At 46.7% G+C, this 19,389-nt stretch overlaps 1 protein-coding gene across 2 annotated transcripts in view; it reads right to left on the reverse strand.

The window, feature by feature from the left end:
- SOCS7 (suppressor of cytokine signaling 7) overlaps positions 1-19,389 on the reverse strand; it is a 149,564-nt gene that overhangs the window by 52,522 nt on the left and 77,653 nt on the right. For both annotated transcript variants that reach the window (XM_069237496.1, XM_069237495.1), the window contains 3 exons: positions 10,884-11,012; positions 10,104-10,239; positions 5,004-5,164 (listed from right to left, as the gene is read on the reverse strand). In XM_069237496.1, the coding sequence (XP_069093597.1) occupies positions 5,044-5,164; positions 10,104-10,239; positions 10,884-11,012 (386 nt within the window). In that variant the 3' untranslated portion in view covers positions 5,004-5,043. The remainder of the gene's footprint in view (positions 1-5,003; positions 5,165-10,103; positions 10,240-10,883; positions 11,013-19,389) is intronic.

A 19,389-nucleotide genomic window follows, 5' to 3' on the forward strand; every position in this document is an offset into this window, starting at 1 on the left:
GAAAACCGTCTTTAGGACCAATAACCTTAAGGGGCAAGAATGCATAGGCTCAAACGGGGAACCCATAAGAAAAGTCAGAACCAAGTTTAAATTCCACTGAGGCATAATGAAAGGAGTGGGAGGAAATTTGTTAATAAGACCTTTAAAAAATCTAAGTACTATAGGGGATTTGAATAGAGAAGGCTGGTTTCGAAGACATAGAAAGGCTGACAGGGCAGATAAGTATCCCTTAACCGTAGCCACTGCACAACCCCTCTGTGCCAGAGACAATGCAAAAGACAAGATATCTGATAAGTGAGCACGTAAGGGATCAATTTGCCTCTCTCCACACCAAATCACAAATTTAGCCCACCTAATAGCGTAGATAGATTTAGTGGAGTGTCGCCTGGCCGATAAGATAACATCCACTACATCAGGCGGGAGAGAAAAGGAACTCAGGTTGCCCCGTTCAATCTCCAGGCATGAAGGTGCAGGCTCTGGAGGTGGGGGTGTAAAACCTGCCCCTGAGATTGCGAGAGGAGGTCTGCCCTGAGAGGGAGACGGAGAGGAGGGCACAGTGAGAGTTGGAGAAGGTCCGAGTACCACACCCTCCTTGGCCAATCCGGAGCTATTAAGATGACTTGGGCCCGGTCTTGACAAATTTTCCTCAGAACTCGAGGAATTAAGGGTATGGGGGGAAACGCGTAAAGCAACTGGTCGCAACAGGTCATCTGAAATGCGTCCCCCAACGCTCCTTGTACCCGGATACTGGAGGCTGCAGAATAACGGGCAGTGCGAATTCTCCCGGGTGGCAAACAGATCTATCCAAGGAAACCCCCACATCTGGAAGATTAGACGGACTTGATCCGGATGGAGACGCCACTCGTGATCGGTCGAGAAACGGCGACTGAGAGAATCCGCACGCACGTTCAAGACTCCGGCCAGATGATTTGCTACCAAACAAATCTGATGGTCCTTTGCCCAGGACCAAAGCCGTAGAGCTTCTCTGCAGAGAAGGTACGACCCTACTCCTCCCTGCTTGTTTATATATCACATCGCGGTAGTATTGTCTGTCAGGACCTGAACCGACTGACCGCGAAGGGATGGGAGGAAGGCCTTGAGTGCAAGACGTACAGCCCGCAATTCCAACAGATTTATATGAAACATCTGTTCTACTGGAGACCAAAGACCTTTGATCTCCAGGTCCCCCAGATGAGCTCCCCACCCTAGAGTGGAAGCATCCGTTATTACTGTGGTCACCGGCGGAGGGTGCGAGAACGGCCGTCCTTGGGAAAGATTGCCGTCCGCAACACACCATTTTAAATCCGCAGCAGCGTCCCCGGAGATCCTCACTGATCCTTCGAGATCCCCTTTGTGTTGAGACCACTGCCTCCGGAGGCACCACTGAAGAGCCCTCATGTGCCAGTGAGCATGTGTGACCAGCAGAATGCAAGAAGCAAACAGACCGAGCAGGCGTATGACCTTGAGGACCAGAATGACCGCTCCACTTTGGAACATTGGAACCAACGCCTGAATGTCTTGAATACGCTGAGGCGGAGGAAAGGCGCGACTCAATGTTGTATCCAGTACTGCCCCTATGAACAGGAGGCGCTGAGAGGGCTCTAGGTGAGATTTAGGTACATTCACTGAAAAACCCAGGTCGAACAACAACTGGGTTGTCGACTGAAGGTGATGCAGCACGAGCTCCGGAGACTTGGCTTTGATCAACCAGTCGTCCAGATAAGGAAAAACTGCTATCCCCATCCTTCTGAGCTCCGCCTCAACCACAGACATCACCTTTGTGAAGACTCGGGGTGCTGAAGTAAGACCAAATGGGAGGACCGCAAACTGATAGTGCTGCGACCCCACCACAAACCGGAGATACCTCCTGTGCGACTTGAGTATCGGGATATGAAAGTAAGCATCCTGCAAGTCGACAGACACCATCCAATCGCCATCGTTCAGCGCCAAAAGCACCTGAGCTAGGGTCAGCATCTTGAACTTTCCTGTTTGAGGAACCAATTCAAGATCCTCAGGTCCAGGATTGGCCTCAATCGACCATCCTTCTTGGGGATCAGGAAGTATCTCGAGTAACAACCCTGACCCCTTTCCTGCTCTGGAACCAACTCCACCGCACCCTTTGAAAGGAGGACTTGAACCTCCTGTTCTAGTAACAGGAGGTGTTCTTCTGAACAATAGGAGGGACGGGGCGGGATGGGGGGCGGAAACTCCCGAAAGGGTAGGGCATAGCCTTTCCCCACAATGCTGGTAACCCAGGAGTCTGATGTTATGACCTCCCACTTGTGGAGAAAATTCAGTAACCTCCCCCCTACAGGAGTGGAGTGAGAAGGAATTGGCGGAAGCCTAAGGCTGCTTCCCATGCTGCACCCCTCCAGAGGAAGAGGCAGAGTGCTGCTGAGTGGTTCCCCTGGTGCAGACCCTACCCCTCCCTCTGAAAGATCTATAGGAGAGAGCAGAGGTGGGTTGCTGGAATTTTCCTCGAAAGGAGGAGGAGGAACCACGACCAAATCCTTGAAACCTCCTAAAAAATCTGGAGGAAGCAGAAGAAGAGGCTTGCAAGCCCAACGACTTGGCAGTGGTCCTACTCTCCTTGAACCTTTCTAAAGCTGAATCCGCCTTGGCGCCGAAAAGCTTGTCGTCATCAAAAGGAAGGTCCAAAAGGGTTGATTGTACATCAGAGGAAAAACCAGAGCTACGAAGCCAGGCCTGCCTCCTCGTAGCCACAGCAGTACCCATAGCTCTAGCAACAGAGTCGGATGTATCCAACCCAGATTGAATAACCTGGGTTGCCGCTGCTTGAGCGTCAGAAACCAGGCTCAATAATTCTTGAGGAACCTCAGTGTGTGTTGACTTAATCTCGTCCATCAGGGCGTAAATGTATCTCCCTAAGATGCACATAGCATTGGTGGATTTCAAAGCCATGCTACATGACGAGAAAACCTTCTTTGACGACATGACCATCTTTTTGGAGTCTCTATCCGAGGGCACAGCTGGAAAGGATCCAGGAGCAGATCGGGCTGAGCAAGAAGCCTGAACCACTAGGCTTTCAGGTGTTGGATGCCTGGAAAGAAAGCCTGGGTCAGCCGGCGCACCCCGATATCTCCGAGCCACAGATCTATTCACCGCCGAAGAGGACACCTGCTTCTTCCAGACTTCCATAATGGGGTCCAGTAGCGCCTCATTAAAAGGCAAAAGTGGCTCTGCAGCTGTTGAGGCAGGGTGCAACACTTCTGTCAAGATGTTCAGCTTGGTCTCAGACACCGGCAAAGGGAGGTCCAAAAAGTCAGCCGCCTTTCTAATGACTGAATGAAAAGTCGCTGCCTCCTCTGTGTACTCCCCAGGTGATGACAAGTCCCATTCAGGAGAGGTGTCCAGACCACTAGCAGTGTCCAAGCCATGGAGACCTTCACAAGAGTCCTCAATCTCCCCTTCCTCCAATGCCTGTCTCCGGTATTCTTGCTCTATAAGGAGGCGAAGAGCAAACCTCCTCGAATGCAGTCTCTCCTCTATCCTTGGCGTCGACATGGCGCCAGCAGATGTCGAAGCTTGACGCCGATCCTCGGATCCATCAGACACCGGATCCAACGGCGCCATGGATTTCTTCGGCGCCGAACGTGGAGCAGGACGGACTGAAGACTGTTCCGGAGTCGGTGGAGGTCTGGTCGGCGTCGCTGGCTGAGACACCGACGCCACAGGAGCCGAAGCCACAGGAGCCGATACCGGCGTCTAGCCCACGTTTCCCAAGGGAAGAAAGGGCATAAAGGGTGCCGGTCGTAGTGGAGCCGGAGAACCCATGTTGAAGGCCAAAGGGCCTGACGGACCAGCCGGTCCACCACCTGGAGCCATCTGTTGGAAGATGGAGAACATCGCATTCAAGAATGCGGTACTATCGGCTCCAGGGGCTGGGAAAGCTGGGTACTGAGGTGCCTGGTTTGAAGGCGACATCGACGCCAGTCCCGACGTCTGCATGGACGGAGAAAACACCTGAGGCTGTGGAACCTCGAACACCGAAGGAGGATTAACCAGTGACATTGGTGAAGTTGGAGGTGGTAACAGCGTCGGCGGCTGGGGAGAGACAGTGGGACTAACTTCCCAAGTCTTTCGACGTCAAGTCGAAGGTGACCTCGAACGAGACCTCTCCTTACTCGACCGGCGTCGAGATTCTCGACGACGCCGGGAGTCCCAATGACGCCGATGCGACTTCGGTGAAGACGACTTTCGGTGATGTCTTTTCTCCTTCTTCTTTGACTCCGCAAGAAAAAGTTTGGCCTCACGTTCTTTCAAGGCCTTAGGATTCATACGTTGACAAGAATCGCACTTGTCAACGTCGTGGTCGGAACTAAGACACCACAAACAGTCAGAATGTGGGTCCGTTACCGACATTTTGCCTCCGCACTCTCGGCAGGGCTTGAATCCTGACTTTCTTTGCGACATTGTAATGTTTCAAAGTAAAAAATAGCCAAAAAACACTGTAACTACGTCGAGCAGCAACAGTAGCTCCCTCGAAGATAACCATTTCGAATGGCACAGAAAAAAAGGGAACTGACGTCGGCACGTCGGCGAGGACCTCTTATTGCCTGTATGACATCAGGCGGCGTCGCGTGGGCAACTGTGACGTCCTCGTCGACGTGCAGAAGCTAGGAAGAAGATTTCCGTTGAATGCTGGCGCAATGGGAGTATTCAATAGGTGAGGAATCCACAGGTAGTTGTATCCATCAGAAAGGCACAGGTTGCAGCCTGCGTGCTGGCCTATCAGTACGTGAAGTGGCACTGAGGACAGTATCAAATTGTACACGTCTGAGCCCAAGACTAGATGGTTGAAGTATGCACAGCATGTGTATCTACAGCTATACATGCCACAAACATAGGACTTGTCTAATGCAGATTATCAGGAAGTAACCATCACCCAGTGGAAAGCTCTAATTTATTCTACTATTGGAACGCAGAACCTAAAGTATAGTACTGGTGGTGAATGGAGTATCTGAGAGCTGCACTTTCTTTACCGTAGGAGGCGACAGCGAGAAGATGGGCCTGGATCCCTCGTTACGTTGACGACTCGCTCTCTTGTTCTTGTGTGGAAACCAGTCGTGCCTCTTTCAGTGAAAGATAAACCTCCTCCTGGGGGTCATAGTAATAAAACTTTCTCAGGTAAGAGATCAAAGGTCTGGAAGAAAAACAAAAAGAAAAGAAGCATATAAAAGCAGCTGTAAAATTATAAAAAGGATCTAATCTTAGTTCCTAAATGTAAGTGATTTCAAAACAAACTTCACCAATCAGCTTCATCTTAAACAAAAGGGAGTGTATTACCAATCATTGATCCTCAATGCTATCCTCCACAGCACATCAGACTCATGCTAGACTTTGCAACCAGCCCTGTTTACCTTGCCAACGTAGATCCTAGCACTGTATTGGTGAAACAATTGTTTTTCAAGTTATTATGGTACCAAAAAACTTCTAAATATTCCTGCAACTGTAGAAGACTGCTACCTGGTTTCAGGAACACCCTATGATGTCTCTGTTGAAGACAACGGACAGAGGAACAGAGATGATTCAGAAACATAACCAACAGATTTGAAACATATTCAGATAGATTATCTTGAAGCAACCTCAGTTAATCCACTGTACTCATAATAGTTAAGTCTTTCCACATGAATTGGAAGCTCACAAGTTACTTACCTTTGGTAATGACCTATCTGTTAGAGACTCTAGGAGCAGATTCCTTACCTTAGAATATTCCCCAGGTGTCAGACTGGATCTGGAAAATCCTGAGCACCACCTCTGTGTGCCAATAAGTGACGTTGATAGGATCCATGTCGGCGGCATCTGTACCGGAAGTGACGTGCATAGTGCCCATATAGGCACCACCCCAGCACACTGACATCAGTTTCTTTTCGTGGTATTTCCTCCTCAGAAACACACAGCTATGACAGAAGGCTTGATGTACTGGTGTGCTATGCTACGGATCAACAGAAAGCTTCAAGTAGGAAAAACCTGGTCGCAGAAGTGGCAAGAGTCTCTACCAGATAACGATTTACCGAAGGACCGAACCGTAAGAAAGCTGATAAGGCTGAAAAATATCCTTAACTGTGCCCAAATCAAGGCCTTGCTGAGCTAACAATAAAACAAACAACAATGCTTAAGACAAAGCTGCAGAGAGGGGATCAACACGCTTGTCAGTACACCAAGCCACAAACTTGTCCCAACGGCAAGCATATACAGCATTTGTCAATGGACATATAGCTGCCAGAATAACTTTGCAAACCTCCAAAGGAAGGTTAAAAATGGTCAGCTACCAAGGCTCAATCTCCATAAATGAAGGCGGAGCGTGCGCAGGTTCGGGTGTAGAACCTTGCCATATTGCTGTGAGAGGATTTTCTCCTGAAAATTCAGACTGATTGGAGAACCGATGCTCATGAGTTCAGGATACCATGGTCTCTGTGCTCAAACAGGAGGCAAACAAGGATGACTTGGGCCAGTCGTTCCTGATCTTCCTGAGAACTCTGGGCAGAAGTGGTATCAGCAGGAAGGTGTAAAGGAGGCCCAAGTTCCACTACAGACTAAATGAGTTTCAGAACAAGACCCGCCTTTGAAACTCCAGAGCACAGAAGTGCGGACACCGCATGTTCTCTGTGGTGGCGAACCGATCCAACCAAAGTTCTCCCCAGTTGTGGAAGAGGCCTTGCACTACCTCTAGATGGAGATGCCATTCGTGATCTGTGAGGCATCAAGGGCTGAGTTTTTACACCCTAGCATTCCGAGAGCCCAAAAGTGTTGTTGTACAACCTGGAAGATGTCCTGACATTCCAGCCACCTCTAGAGATGCAAGGCCTCTTGACACAGGGTCATCGACCCCACTCCACCTTGTTTCTTACGATACCACATGGGGGTGGCATTGCCCGTTAGCACCTGAACCAACCTACTCTTGATGGAAGGAAGAAAAGCTTTTAATGCCAGACGAGTCACTCTCAACTCCATCAGGTTTATATGGCGTTGAGACTCCGTCAGAGACCAGAGTCCCAGATGGCCACCCCAACTCAGCAGTGATGCATCTGTCACCGGTGTGAGCTCTGGGTGGGAATAAGAGGGGTCTGGTGCTGACCCAATTGAGGATCACCAACCACACCGTAGATCTTCTGCAGTTTCCTCAGATATCTAGGTCGGAGAGATTCATCAGATACTGCGCCCATTTGGACTTTATGTCCCACTGAAGGGCCCACATATGCCAGCCGGCATGTGTTATAAGCAGAATGAGGTAGGCCGTAAGCCCCAGAAGCCAAAGTCAGTCTCACTAAAATCTCACCAAATCCAGGATAGAGGTTGAAACATTGGAATCACAGCCTGAATATCTTGAATTCGCCACTCCAGAGGTTAGGCCCGAAACCGCGCTGTCTCCAGAATGGCTCCAATGCAAGGCCACGTCTGAGAGGGATTCATGTGTGACGTCCCCACTTTGCTAGTGAACACCAACGAATGCAAGAGGTCCACCATAGACTGAAGGTGGGTGAAGACCACCTGGGGCAAGCCTGCCTTCAAGAAGCCAGTTGCTGAGGTAGAAGACTGGAACCCTTGACCTCTGCAGATGGACTGCAAGCACCACCACCTTTCTGAACATCGTCGTGCGCTGGTAAGGACAATGAGGAGGACAGCCAACTGAAAGTGCTCATGGACCACCCTGAACCGCAGCTCTTTGTGGGCCGGCAGGACGGTATGTGAAAACAGGCGTCCTGCAAGTCCAACGCTACCATCCAGGGCAGACAGGACCTGCATTAATGTGAATCTTTTGAATGGCTCCTTTCTCAGGAAACGGCTGAGAGGGTGTAGGTTTAGTATAGGGCAGAAGCCTCCGTCCTTTTTCGGCACCAAAAAGTAGCAGGAATAGCAAACACATCCTACTTCTAATCACTCTCTTTGCATCATCTTAATGTCTCCTTTGGCCAAACAGCCTGCACTTCCTGACGCAGCAAGAAGAGGTGGTCCTCAGTCAGCCTATCTGAGGATGGCGGTATAGGCAGCAGGGTTTCTGTGAATCTAAGGATGCAACTCAGCTGAACAATTTGCAGCACCTATTTGTCCGAGGTTATGGACTTCCATCAGGGCAGATGGTGCTTGATTCTGCCACAGATTAGTTGCTTGTGAGGGTGAGAGGGCATATTAAAGGGGTTTGGAGGCTGCAGCTGCTGGTGGGTGGGCACAGTGGCAGATTGTCTAGTTCTAAGACCTTGGTGCCCCCAGGGCTTGTTGGAAATACAAATATGAAAAGACGGGGACAAGGGAACGGACTCAGTTAGTAGCCAATTCCATAGCCATGGAAGGAGCGAAAGCAGAGTGAAGCTGGTTCGGGGCTGTGGAGAGTCCCAGCGACCAGGCAGTGGCCTTGCTGTCCTTAAAGTGCTTGAGACCAGAATCTGCCTTATCTCCAAACAGACGAGGGGCTTGGAAGGGCATGTCCATAAGTGATGCCTAGACATCCTCAAACTACTAGTAGACCTGAATCAAGCATTGCAATGGAGTGCAAATGATGAAGTAATTGCTCTGCCGAGTGAATAGGTCATATTCAGTCCACAGCGTATAGTGAACTTTGCTGCACCCCTGCCATGGGAAATAACCTGGGACAGGAGGCGCAGAGCATAACCAGACATGTGGGAGCGGTCCCTAGATTTGTAGCATTGTTCCCGCACCTCATTCGAAGACTTGGACCAGTGCGGTGAAGTCAAAGAGCACTTCGACTTCTTGTGGGACTTACCCGACAATGACTTGGAGCATGCCGATAACCAACGAGAATCACTAGGAGAGCAGGCCTGGGACCTGGAGTGGTGCAGAGGTGTAGTGTGTCGGGCGACCAAGAGCTTCAGGGCATGCTCTCGGACCGCCTTAAGGTTCATCGCCCAACAATCAGGGAAGGCCTTGGAGACATAGCATGGCTCCAGGAACCAGAAGTAAACCAGGTGGTGGTCTGTCACAGACTTCTGCCTGTGGGAGGAGCCAAAGGGTTTAAACCCAGCAGATTTTTTTATGGGACATACCTATAGCACAATTGGAGCAAAAGCACAAAATAATTTTGACAAAACGTTGAAAAAAATAGCCCAAAAAATAGACTAAGATGGCTCTCTCCAGATCTGCGCTGATGGCGTGGAAAGAAAAGAGCTGATGTCAGCGCCCTGGAGTGGCGCCTACATAGGTATGCACATGTCACTTTCAGCGCAGACACTGACACAGAGCCAATCTGCACCATCTACTGGTGCGCAGGTACTGTTCAACATTTTCCAGATCCAGTCTGACACCAAGGGAATATTCTAAGGTAAGGAATTTGCAGCTAGAAGCCTCTGACAGATAAGTGTAGTCAAGATGAGGAAGGGTTTAAGGACAGAGATAAACGTCACTATTTGTCAACCTTCTGAGTAGGATTGGTTTTTAACCTACAAGTTTTTTTTTTTTTAATTACTGATGAACTGTTCATTTCAAAATGGTTATGTAATTCTGCATGGCTTTTGCAACCTCTCCTTTCTCTGAGTCTCTTGCAGAGCCACTCTTCCAGCCTTCCCTTTCAGTGCCCACTGTCTGCTATTCTTTACATTCCCACGTCTTCTCTCAAGGCCCCATAGTGCCTCATTCACCCCGCCCTATGTCTGCCTCTCACTATGTCCAAGGACGATTCCCGCAACTGATCTGTTCTGCAGATGTCTAGGCTGCATGAAACACCTGTAATGTGTTAAGTGCAGAACGAATGATGAGGAATTTGCCACTGTGGAATTGCAAGTGAGGAACTATCAGCTTATAGACTGACACGCTTAGTACACGAGCAAAGAAAAGGACAAAAAAAGATTAGGCAAGAGGGAAAGGGGAACACTAAGAGAGGAATAAAGAAATTATAATGACCTTTTAGTGAAAGAAAAAAATATATGATCAATGAAGAGGTTGAGAACACCAGAAGAGAACCAAAAAAAGAGGGCAACATTGAGGTGTCAATGGGAAAGAAGAGGACATTTTGTGGCATATGGCATACCCATGCAAAACAAGAAAGAAGACAAGCTAGCATTGCTTGGCAGGAAACACTTGAGGAGAAGAAAAGTAAAAAAGGAGTGCCTGCTGTAAGAAATACTTACTTAGGTAAAGGGAGTTCCGGAATGTGATCTATTCGGACAAGCTGTCTGATCCGAAAGCGGCACAGATGTTGGAGAGATTTGACGTTACTGAATCGGGAAACTGGATAGAGCAGTTGGACAGGTGTTGGGGGGAGGCCTGTAAAGAAAATATGGATGTGAATCTTGATCACATCTACAGTAAACACACAACTGATTAAATACACATAACTTTCTAGTTCTACTTTTTTTTTATTTCTTTTTTTTTTATAGCTATGCAGGGCAATTTGATATTGGCCAGATGACATTCACCAACCAGAATTCTTTGTCCCTGGGCCCACTGTAAATTTGATTTGGAGAAGACAGAGGATAACCTGGCACAACAATACATTAAGTGACTAATGGACACGACTTGGCATAACCTATCACATTTTTCAAGTAATGTGATGCCCTCAGGGCAACTGGTATCCCTGTGCCATAGGATCCAAGCTGCTCCTCTCTTTTGTGGTCTAAAAAGACTGAAACCTGTATGTGGTTACATGGTACATGGCCTGGCAAAACAGACTGGTGGATTCCCGCTGGCACAGGTTCAACATTTCTTAGCATATATCCCCATCTAGCTTAGCGAAGCAAGTAAAAAACATGCTGACAACATTGTTAGTCTTATTGGGGCATTAAGAAACATAAAAATCCATATATAACCTCTCAACATTCAAAGCTGTGAACCTGAAAAGTGTCCTTCTGTCCAAGAATAGTACGAAGCAAATACATTTTCACATTTAGGTGATGCTGTAAAAGACTCACCTGGGACCCTAGAGCGCAGAAAATAAAGAAACTTTCCATTCTTGGAATGCATGATGGCTCGTTTTATAAACTCCACCACAGACTGACAGCGGTCCTCAAACTTTGGATGACACCACAGACTGAAAGTTCCTATCAATTTGAAAATTAAAACTAGATGAAGATTTTGCAACACACGTCTTTCACAACATTACGGCACAAACCCATGAAAGGGAAGAGTTACTTGCGTGTAAAAAAGAACATTCTTTATCACTGAAATCCCACAAGTCAAGAGTGTAGCAGAATGCTTAACCTTAGGAGGACTGAGAACACAATTACAATGCCATGCCATTTTTTATCCCCTAAACCACATTCAAAACATCATACTTTGTGTCTTAATTGCATCAAGAAAAACTCACAATCATGCATGACTTAGCAATTACATGAGTGTTAAACAGGTCACAATGAAAGTAGAACATTCTGAAGATGAAAGAGAGGCGGAATGCTATGATGACACAAGTGAAGTTCACTAAGGTGGAGAAGCACAAGTTAACTGTCAGTAGGCTTAGTTCTTCAGCAATGGAATCGTTCATCAAACTTAGGCTGAGAGTCTACAGTAAAATGTAATATACTACAGTGTGTACCTGAACTCAGATCACTGTTTGGGTCTGCTAGGCAGTTAATGTGGAAAAGCTTAGTATTTGACATCCGCTGGAAGCCACTGATTCAAAGTACCAAAGTAGTGGAAAAGAACAAATTACCTAACTTCAGTCACACATTTTCTCATAGTTACTCTACCTAACCACAGATTCCTCAGGGGCTAAACTGGATCCGGGACTTTGTAAAGCCTGGAGGCTGACAGTTTTCCTTGGAATTCTTTTGTGTTAGATTATAGTGTGCAAAATATAGCTTGGAACCTTTTGAGATCTCTAAATGTCCACTCTACACAAAAGAGGAAGGTGGGTTTGGAAAATATGCAGGTGGTGACAGTGACCACAAGAAAGAGCATAACTGCAGGTAAGTAACTTGTTTTGATGGATACAGCTTACAGCAGATTCCTCACCTTCTGAAGAGATACCCAGCATTTCCTAAAACATGAAGGGTCTCGGAAGTGAATTTACACCAGGAGGTTAAGTGGCCCTGCCCATAGACTTGGTTGTTGAGAGAGTACTGGCTGGTGGCACAGTGAAGCTCCACTCGTGTGGCTGCTCTGCAGATGTATAGTATTGGGATCCCCTGTCAAAGCCATAATGGTAGACCTGGATCTCGTGGAATGGGTCTGAAGGCTTGGAGGAGACTCCTTTGTACTTGGAGCATAGCATGTTTTAACACACAGGATGATACACCTTGAAAGATCCGCTTTTAGACAACCTTTTTTTATCATCAAGCAAGCCAATAAAACTGCTGATCATCTAAACAGTGCTACTTCGTGCACTCAATGTTGAAGCTCAGGGGCTAAAACCACAAAAGAAAGTGATAACCATACGGTGGAAGGCCAACTCCATCTTTAGTAGAACAGCGATTTGAGTTTGCAGCACCAATTTGTCCAGAAAGAATGTGCCTTTATTACTTGAAGCTCCCTGACAGGGTGCATAGAAATAATTACAATAAGGAATACCGTCTTAAAAGTCAGTATCTTAGTGAGCACCTGTGCATATGCTCAAGGAGTGTGCACATCAAGAACATGAGGACCAAAGATGAAGATGGTAAGTTTTTTTCTTCATTCCGTCACATCCTTTAAAACTAAAAACAGGACTTCGTAAGCCAAAAGTTCTACTTCCGTCTCTGTTCTATGCATACATGAAGGGTTATCATGCGTTTCTCATATCTATTTGAAATTTGCCCTAAAAAAACAAAATTCTTAATTTTGTGAAGATGATATCTGCTCACAAGTTAAATATTTGATAAACGAAGGTTAGCTCTGAGGAAGAGACAAAATTACTGTTAGTCTTGAAACACGTACTGGCTTGCTACATCCTCTTTTTAAATTAAAATTATGTGATGGAATAAAGAAAAAAAACGTTTTAGAACTTTATAATGAAACTTTCAAGACAAACTAATGAATGAAGGAACAAAATATTCAATTAATTGAGGACCTTTTAGCTTCTTTTTTAGAAATTGATTTTGTTTTGCTGGGATGAGGCTCAACACTTGATGTCTTTCTTCTGGTGGTGGTTATTTTGGGAAAATTCACTCCCAAATTATAAACATGGCAAAGTTGAGACCACAATGAAACACAATAAAGGGTGCCACAAGAACATTTATGTGAGCCAGCTCTGTTCTGCAGTCTTTCACTGATGACCTTGAAAATGAAAATGTCACTTACCCAGTGTACATCTGTTCGTGGCATTAGTCGCTGCAGATTCACATGTTGTGCATCAGTCCGCCATCTGGTGTTGGGTCGGAGTGTTACAAGTTGTTTTTCTTCGAAGAAGTCTTTCGAGTCACGAGACCGAGGGACTCCTCCTCTTTGCTTCCATTGCGCATGGGCGTCGGCTCCATCTTAGATTGTTTTCCCCGCAGAGGGTGAGGTAGGAGTTGTGTGTGTTAGTAATAGTGCCTATGCAATGGAATGAATAAGCATGTACAAGTTAAGGTTAAGTAATATATATATATACAAATGTACAAATGTTGAAGATAACTTTCAACGGCTACAGGCTCCCGGGGAGGCGGGTGGGCACATGTGAATCTGCAGCGACCAATGCCACGAACAGATGTACACTGGGTAAGTGACATTTTCAGTTCGATGGCATCTGTTGCTGCAGATACACATGTTGTGCATAGACTAGTAAGCAGTTATCTCCCCAAAAGCGGTGGCTCAGCCTGTAGGAGTGGAAGTAGTCTGAAACAAAGTTCTCAGTACGGCTTGACCTACTGTGGCCTGTTGTGCGGATAGCACGTCTACACAGTAGTGTTTAGTAAATGTGTGAGGCGTGGACCATGTGGCTGCCGCCTTACATATTTCGTGCATTGGAATATTTCCTAGGAATGCCAAGGTAGCGCCTTTTTTCCTGGTTGAGTGTGCCCTTGGTGTAATGGGCAGTTGTCTCTTTGCTTTAAGATAGCAGGTTTGGATGCATTTAACTATCCATCTGGCTATACCTTGTTTTGATATTGGGTTTCCTGTATGAGGTTTTTGAAATGCAAGAAACAGTTGCTTTGTTTTCCTAACCTCTTTTGTTCTGTCAATGTAGTACATTAGTGCTCTTTTGACATCTAATGTATGTAGTGCCCTTTCAGCTACTGAGTCTGGCTGTGGGAAGAACACTGGTAATTCTACCGTTTGATTTAAGTGGAACGGTGAAATAACTTTTGGTAGGAATTTAGGATTGGTTCTTAGTACAACCTTATTTTTGTGTATTTGGATAAAAGGTTCTTGTATTGTAAATGCCTGAATTTCACTTACTCTTCTTAGAGATGTGATGGCAATGAGAAATGCAACTTTCCAGGTTAAGAATTGTATTTCACAAGAATGCATGGGTTCAAAAGGTGGTCCCATGAGTCTTGTCAAGACGATGTTAAGGTTCCACGAAGGAACTGGTAGTGTTCTTGGTGGTATTATTCTTCTTAGGCCCTCTATAAATGCTTTAATGACGGGTATCCTAAACAGTGAAGTTGAATGAGTAACCTGCAGATATGCAGATATTGCTGCCAGGTGTATTTTTATGGAAGAGAAGGCTAGATTTGACTTTTGTAAGTGTAGTAAGTATCCCACTACATCTTTTGGGGATGCGTGTAATGGATGAATTTGATTATTATTGCAGTAGCAAACAAACCTTTTCCATTTGCTTGCATAGCAGTGTCTAGTGGATGGCCTTCTAGCTTGTTTTATGACTTCCATACATTCTTGAGTGAGGTTTAAATGTCCGAATTCTAGGATTTCAGGAGCCAGATTGCTAGATTGAGCGATGCTGGGTTTGGATGCCTGATCTGCTGTTTGTGTTGTGTTAACAGATCTGGCCTGTTGGGTAACTTGACGTGTGGTACTACTGACAGGTCTAGTAGTGTTGTGTAGCAAGGTTGTCTTGCCCATGTTGGTGCTATTAATATGAGTTTGAGTTTGTTTTGACTCAATTTGTTTACTAGATATGGAAGGAGAGGGAGAGGGGGAAAAGCGTATGCAAATATCCCTGACCAGTTCATTTATAGGGCATTGCCTTGAGACTGTCTGTGTGGGTACCTGGATGCGAAGTCTCGGCATTTTGCGTTCTCCTTTGTGGCAAATAGGTCTATTTGCGATGTACCCCAAATCTTGAAGTAGGTGTTTAGGATTTGGGGGTGAATCTCCCATTCGTGGACCTGTTGGTGAGCTCGAGAGAGATTGTCTGCTAGTTGATTTTGGATCCCTGGAATAAACTGTGCTATTAGGCGAATGTGGTTGTGAATTGCCCATTGCCATATCTTCTGTGCTAGGAGACATAGCTGTGTCGAGTGTGTTCCCCCTTGCTTGTTTAGGTAATACATTGTTGTCATGTTGTCTGTTTTGACAAGAACGTATTTGTGGGTTATGATGGGTTGAAATGCTTTTAGCGCCAGGAATACTGCTAGTAATTCGAGGTGATTTATATGCAGTTTTGTTTGATGTACGTCCCATTGTCCTTGGATGCTGTGGTGATCGAGGTGTGCTCCCCACCCTGTCATGGAAGCATCTGTTGTTATTACGTATTGTGGCACTGGGTCTTGGAACGGCCGCCCTTTGTTTAAATTTGTACTGTTCCACCATAGAAGCGAGATGTATGTTTGGCGGTCTATCAACACCAGATCTAGAAGGTGACCCTGTGCATGTGACCATTGTGATGCTAGGCACTGTTGTAAGGGCCTCATGTGCAGTCTTGCGTTTGGGACAATGGCTATGCATGAGGACATCATGCCTAGGAGTTTTAAAACCACTTTTGCCTGTATTTTTAGTGTTGGATACATGGCCTGTATGACCCTGTGAAAATTTTGAACCCTTTGTGGACTCGGAGTGGCTAATCCTTTTGTTGTGTTGATTACCACTCCTAAGCAGTGCTGTGTTTTGCACGGCACAATGCTTGATTTTGTGTAGTTGAGGGAGAACCCGAGTTTGTAGAGGGTTTGTATGACATACTCTGTGTGTTGTGAACACTTTGTTAGCGAGTTGGTCTTGATTAGCCAATCGTCTAGATACGGGAATACGTGTATTTGCTGCCTTCTGATGTGTGCGGCTACTACTGCTAGGCATTTGGTAAAAACCCTTGGTGCGGTTGTTATACCGAACGGTAAGACTTTGAATTGATAGTGTATCCCCTTGAATACAAACCTTAGGTATTTCCTGTGCGAAGGATGTATCGGTATGTGGAAATACGCGTCTTTGAGATTCAAGGTTGTCATGTAATCTTGTTGCTTTAGCAGTGGTAACACTTCTTGTAGCGTGACCATGTGAAAGTGGTCTGATTTGATGTAGGTGTTTAGTATTCTGAGATCTAAGATTGGCCTCAGTGTTTTGTCCTTTTTGGGTATTAGAAAATACAGTGAATAGACTCCTGTGTTTATTTCTGTACATGGTACCAGTTCTATTGCTTCTTTTTGCAGTAGTGCTTGAATTTCTATTTCTAGGAGGTCTAAATGCTGTTTTGACATTTTTTGTGTTTCGGGTGGGATATTTGGAGGGATCTGTAGGAATTCTATGCAATAACCATGTTGGATAATTGCGAATACCCAAGTGTCTGTTGTTATATTCACCCATGATTGATAAAACTGACTTAGTCTTCCCCCCACTGGTGTTATGTGGAGGGGTTGAGTGACCTGTAAGTCACTGTTTGGTTGTTGGGGTTTTGGGGCTTTGAAATTTCCCCCGGTTTCTCTGGAATTGTCCTCCTCTGTACTGGCCCCGAAAACCTCCCCTTTGGTACTGTCCCTGGTAGGTAGACGGTGTTGATTGTGAGGTGCTGGCTTGTGTGGCCTGACCCCGAAACCCTCCTCTGAATGTTGTTTTACGGAAGGTGCCGAAAGTGCCTCGGCTCTGCGGTGAGTAGAGCGCGCCCATGGCCTTGGCTGTGTCAGTGTCCTTTTTCAGCTTCTCAATCGCCGTGTCAACCTCTGGTCCGAACAATTGTTGTTCGTTGAACGGCATATTGAGTACTGCTTGCTGTATTTCTGGCTTAAAGCCAGATGTGCGCAACCATGCGTGCCTTCTGATGGTAACTGCAGTGTTTATTGTTCTTGCAGCTGTGTCCGCTGCATCCATAGAGGAGCGTATTTGGTTATTGGAGATGTTTTGTCCCTCCTCAACCACTTGTTTTGCCCGCTTCTGAAATTCCTTGGGTAGATGCTCGATGAGATGCTGCATCTCATCCCAATGGGCTCTGTCATAGCGCGCTAGGAGCGCCTGAGAGTTGGCGATGCGCCACTGGCTGGCAGCTTGTACAGCGACTCTTTTCCCAGCTGCGTCGAATTTTCGGCTTTCCTTATCCGGGGGTGGTGCATCGCCCGATGTGTGTGAATTGGCTCGTTTGCGAGCTGCTCCTACCACGACTTAGTCTGGTGGCAGTTGAGAGGTGATAAAAGCAGGGTCTGTGGGAGGTGCTTTATATTTCTTCTCTACCCTTGGAGTGATTGCTCTACTCTTGACGGGGTCTTTGAAGATTTGCTTCGCGTGCCTTAGCATTCCCGGAAGCATAGGCAGGCTTTGGTAGTTGCTGTGGGTGGAGGAGAGGGTGTTAAAAAGGAAGTCATCCTCAACAGGTTCTGTGAGTAACGACACGTTGTGGAATTCTGCTGCCCTAGCTACCACCTGCGCATACGCTGTGCTGTCCTCGGGTGGTGATGGCTTGGTAGGGTATGACTCTGGGCTATTGTCTGACACTGGTGCGTCGTATAGGTCCCAAGCATCTTGGTCATCTTGGCTCATGGTGGTGTGAGCCGGTGAATGTGACGGAGTTTGTGCCAGTGATATTTGAGTTACATGTGGAGGAGAGGGTGGCGGAGTTGCTTTCTTAGCCACCTTTGCTTGTGGTGTTAGTTGTTCAGTTTGGAACTCTAGTCTCCTTTTTCTCTTGATTGGTGGAAGAGTGCTAATCTTCCCCGTTCCACTCTGGATGAAGATCCTCTTTTGTGTATGGTCTACATCAGTAGTCTGTAGCTCCTCTTCAAACCTGTGCTTACGCATTTGAGAGGACAATGAATGTTCCTCTGAATATGAGCCGGTAGTGGTTTCGGTTGCTGATTGTTTTGGCACCGAAACTGTGTCCTTTTTTGTTTTCGGCTCCGAGGCGAATCTCTTCTTTTTCGGAGTCGAGCCTTCTCGGCGTCGATCATCCTCGGTGCCGCTGTCTCCGCGTCGAGCAGCGTCGGCTCCGCCTTCTCGGCGTCGATCTTTTTCGGCAACACTTTCTCGGTCCCGAGAATGTTGCGTGCCTGTGTCTCGACCCGAGTCGGACGATCTGGGCACCGGTTCGGCCTTTTTCGGTGCCGATGGACGGTCACCTTTATGGGTTGAGCCATGGCCAGTTGGCAGTGGCGTCCCCTGGGCCTTGTCTATTTTCTTGTGCTGTGTGCTTTTCGACGTCTTACTCACAGTTTCGTCGACGTCAAATTCATCTGAGTCCGCTTCATGGATGGAGAAGGCTTCCTCCTCTTCTCCTTGTTCCTCGAACTCTCGACGTTCTGTCGGCGTGGACGCCATCTGTAGTCTTCTGGCTCGACGGTCACGGAGCGTTTTTCGGGACCGGAACGCACGACAGGCCTCACAAGTTTCTTCCTTGTGCTCGGGTGACAGGCACAAGTTACAGACCAAATGTTGGTCCGTATATGGAAATTTATTGTGGCATTTAGGACAGAATCGGAACAGGGTCCGTTCCATCGGTGTCCATGTTACACACGGTCGGGCCGACCAGGCCCCGACGGGGGATCGAAATTACCCCGAAGGGCTACCGGAGCTCTTCACGATTCGGTGTCGATTCTAACTATCCCGAGCGAAACAATACCGACGTTGTTTTTCGAAGGTTTGACTATCTTTCCGTCCCGAAACCCGGAGCGAAAAGGAACACGTCCGAACCTGAGGGCGGAAAAAAAACAATCTAAGATGGAGCCGACGCCCATGCGCAAAGGAAGCAAAGAGGAGGAGTCCCTCGGTCTCGTGACTCGAAAGACTTCTTCGAAGAAAAACAACTTGTAACACTCCGACCCAACACCAGATGGCGGACTGATGCACAACATGTGTATCTGCAGCAACAGATGCCATCGAACATTATATTACAGACATTTTGCAGAGAGATGTTTATGTCTTTCAACACCAGGCAACATCCATTAAAAAAAAAAGAATAATAAGATCAAAACAAGATTTGGGAAATAAGAATGGGAGCGAGGCACAAAGATTATCTGCAATAATATCAGTGAGCTGCTGTTGTATTATAATATTGGAAGCACACGTCACTATCCTTGAATATTACATGTAAACAAACACATGTAGAATTTGGAACAGTGCGTCTTTGCACTTTCGGTGAAGAGGCCAAAAAGGGCATGAAAGATCTGAAATTGGATGATGAGTCCAAAGCTGTTCCTAATAGGG

Source organism: Pleurodeles waltl, chromosome 6, assembly GCF_031143425.1.
Source record: "Pleurodeles waltl isolate 20211129_DDA chromosome 6, aPleWal1.hap1.20221129, whole genome shotgun sequence".
NCBI classification, from domain to species: domain Eukaryota; kingdom Metazoa; phylum Chordata; class Amphibia; order Caudata; family Salamandridae; genus Pleurodeles; species Pleurodeles waltl.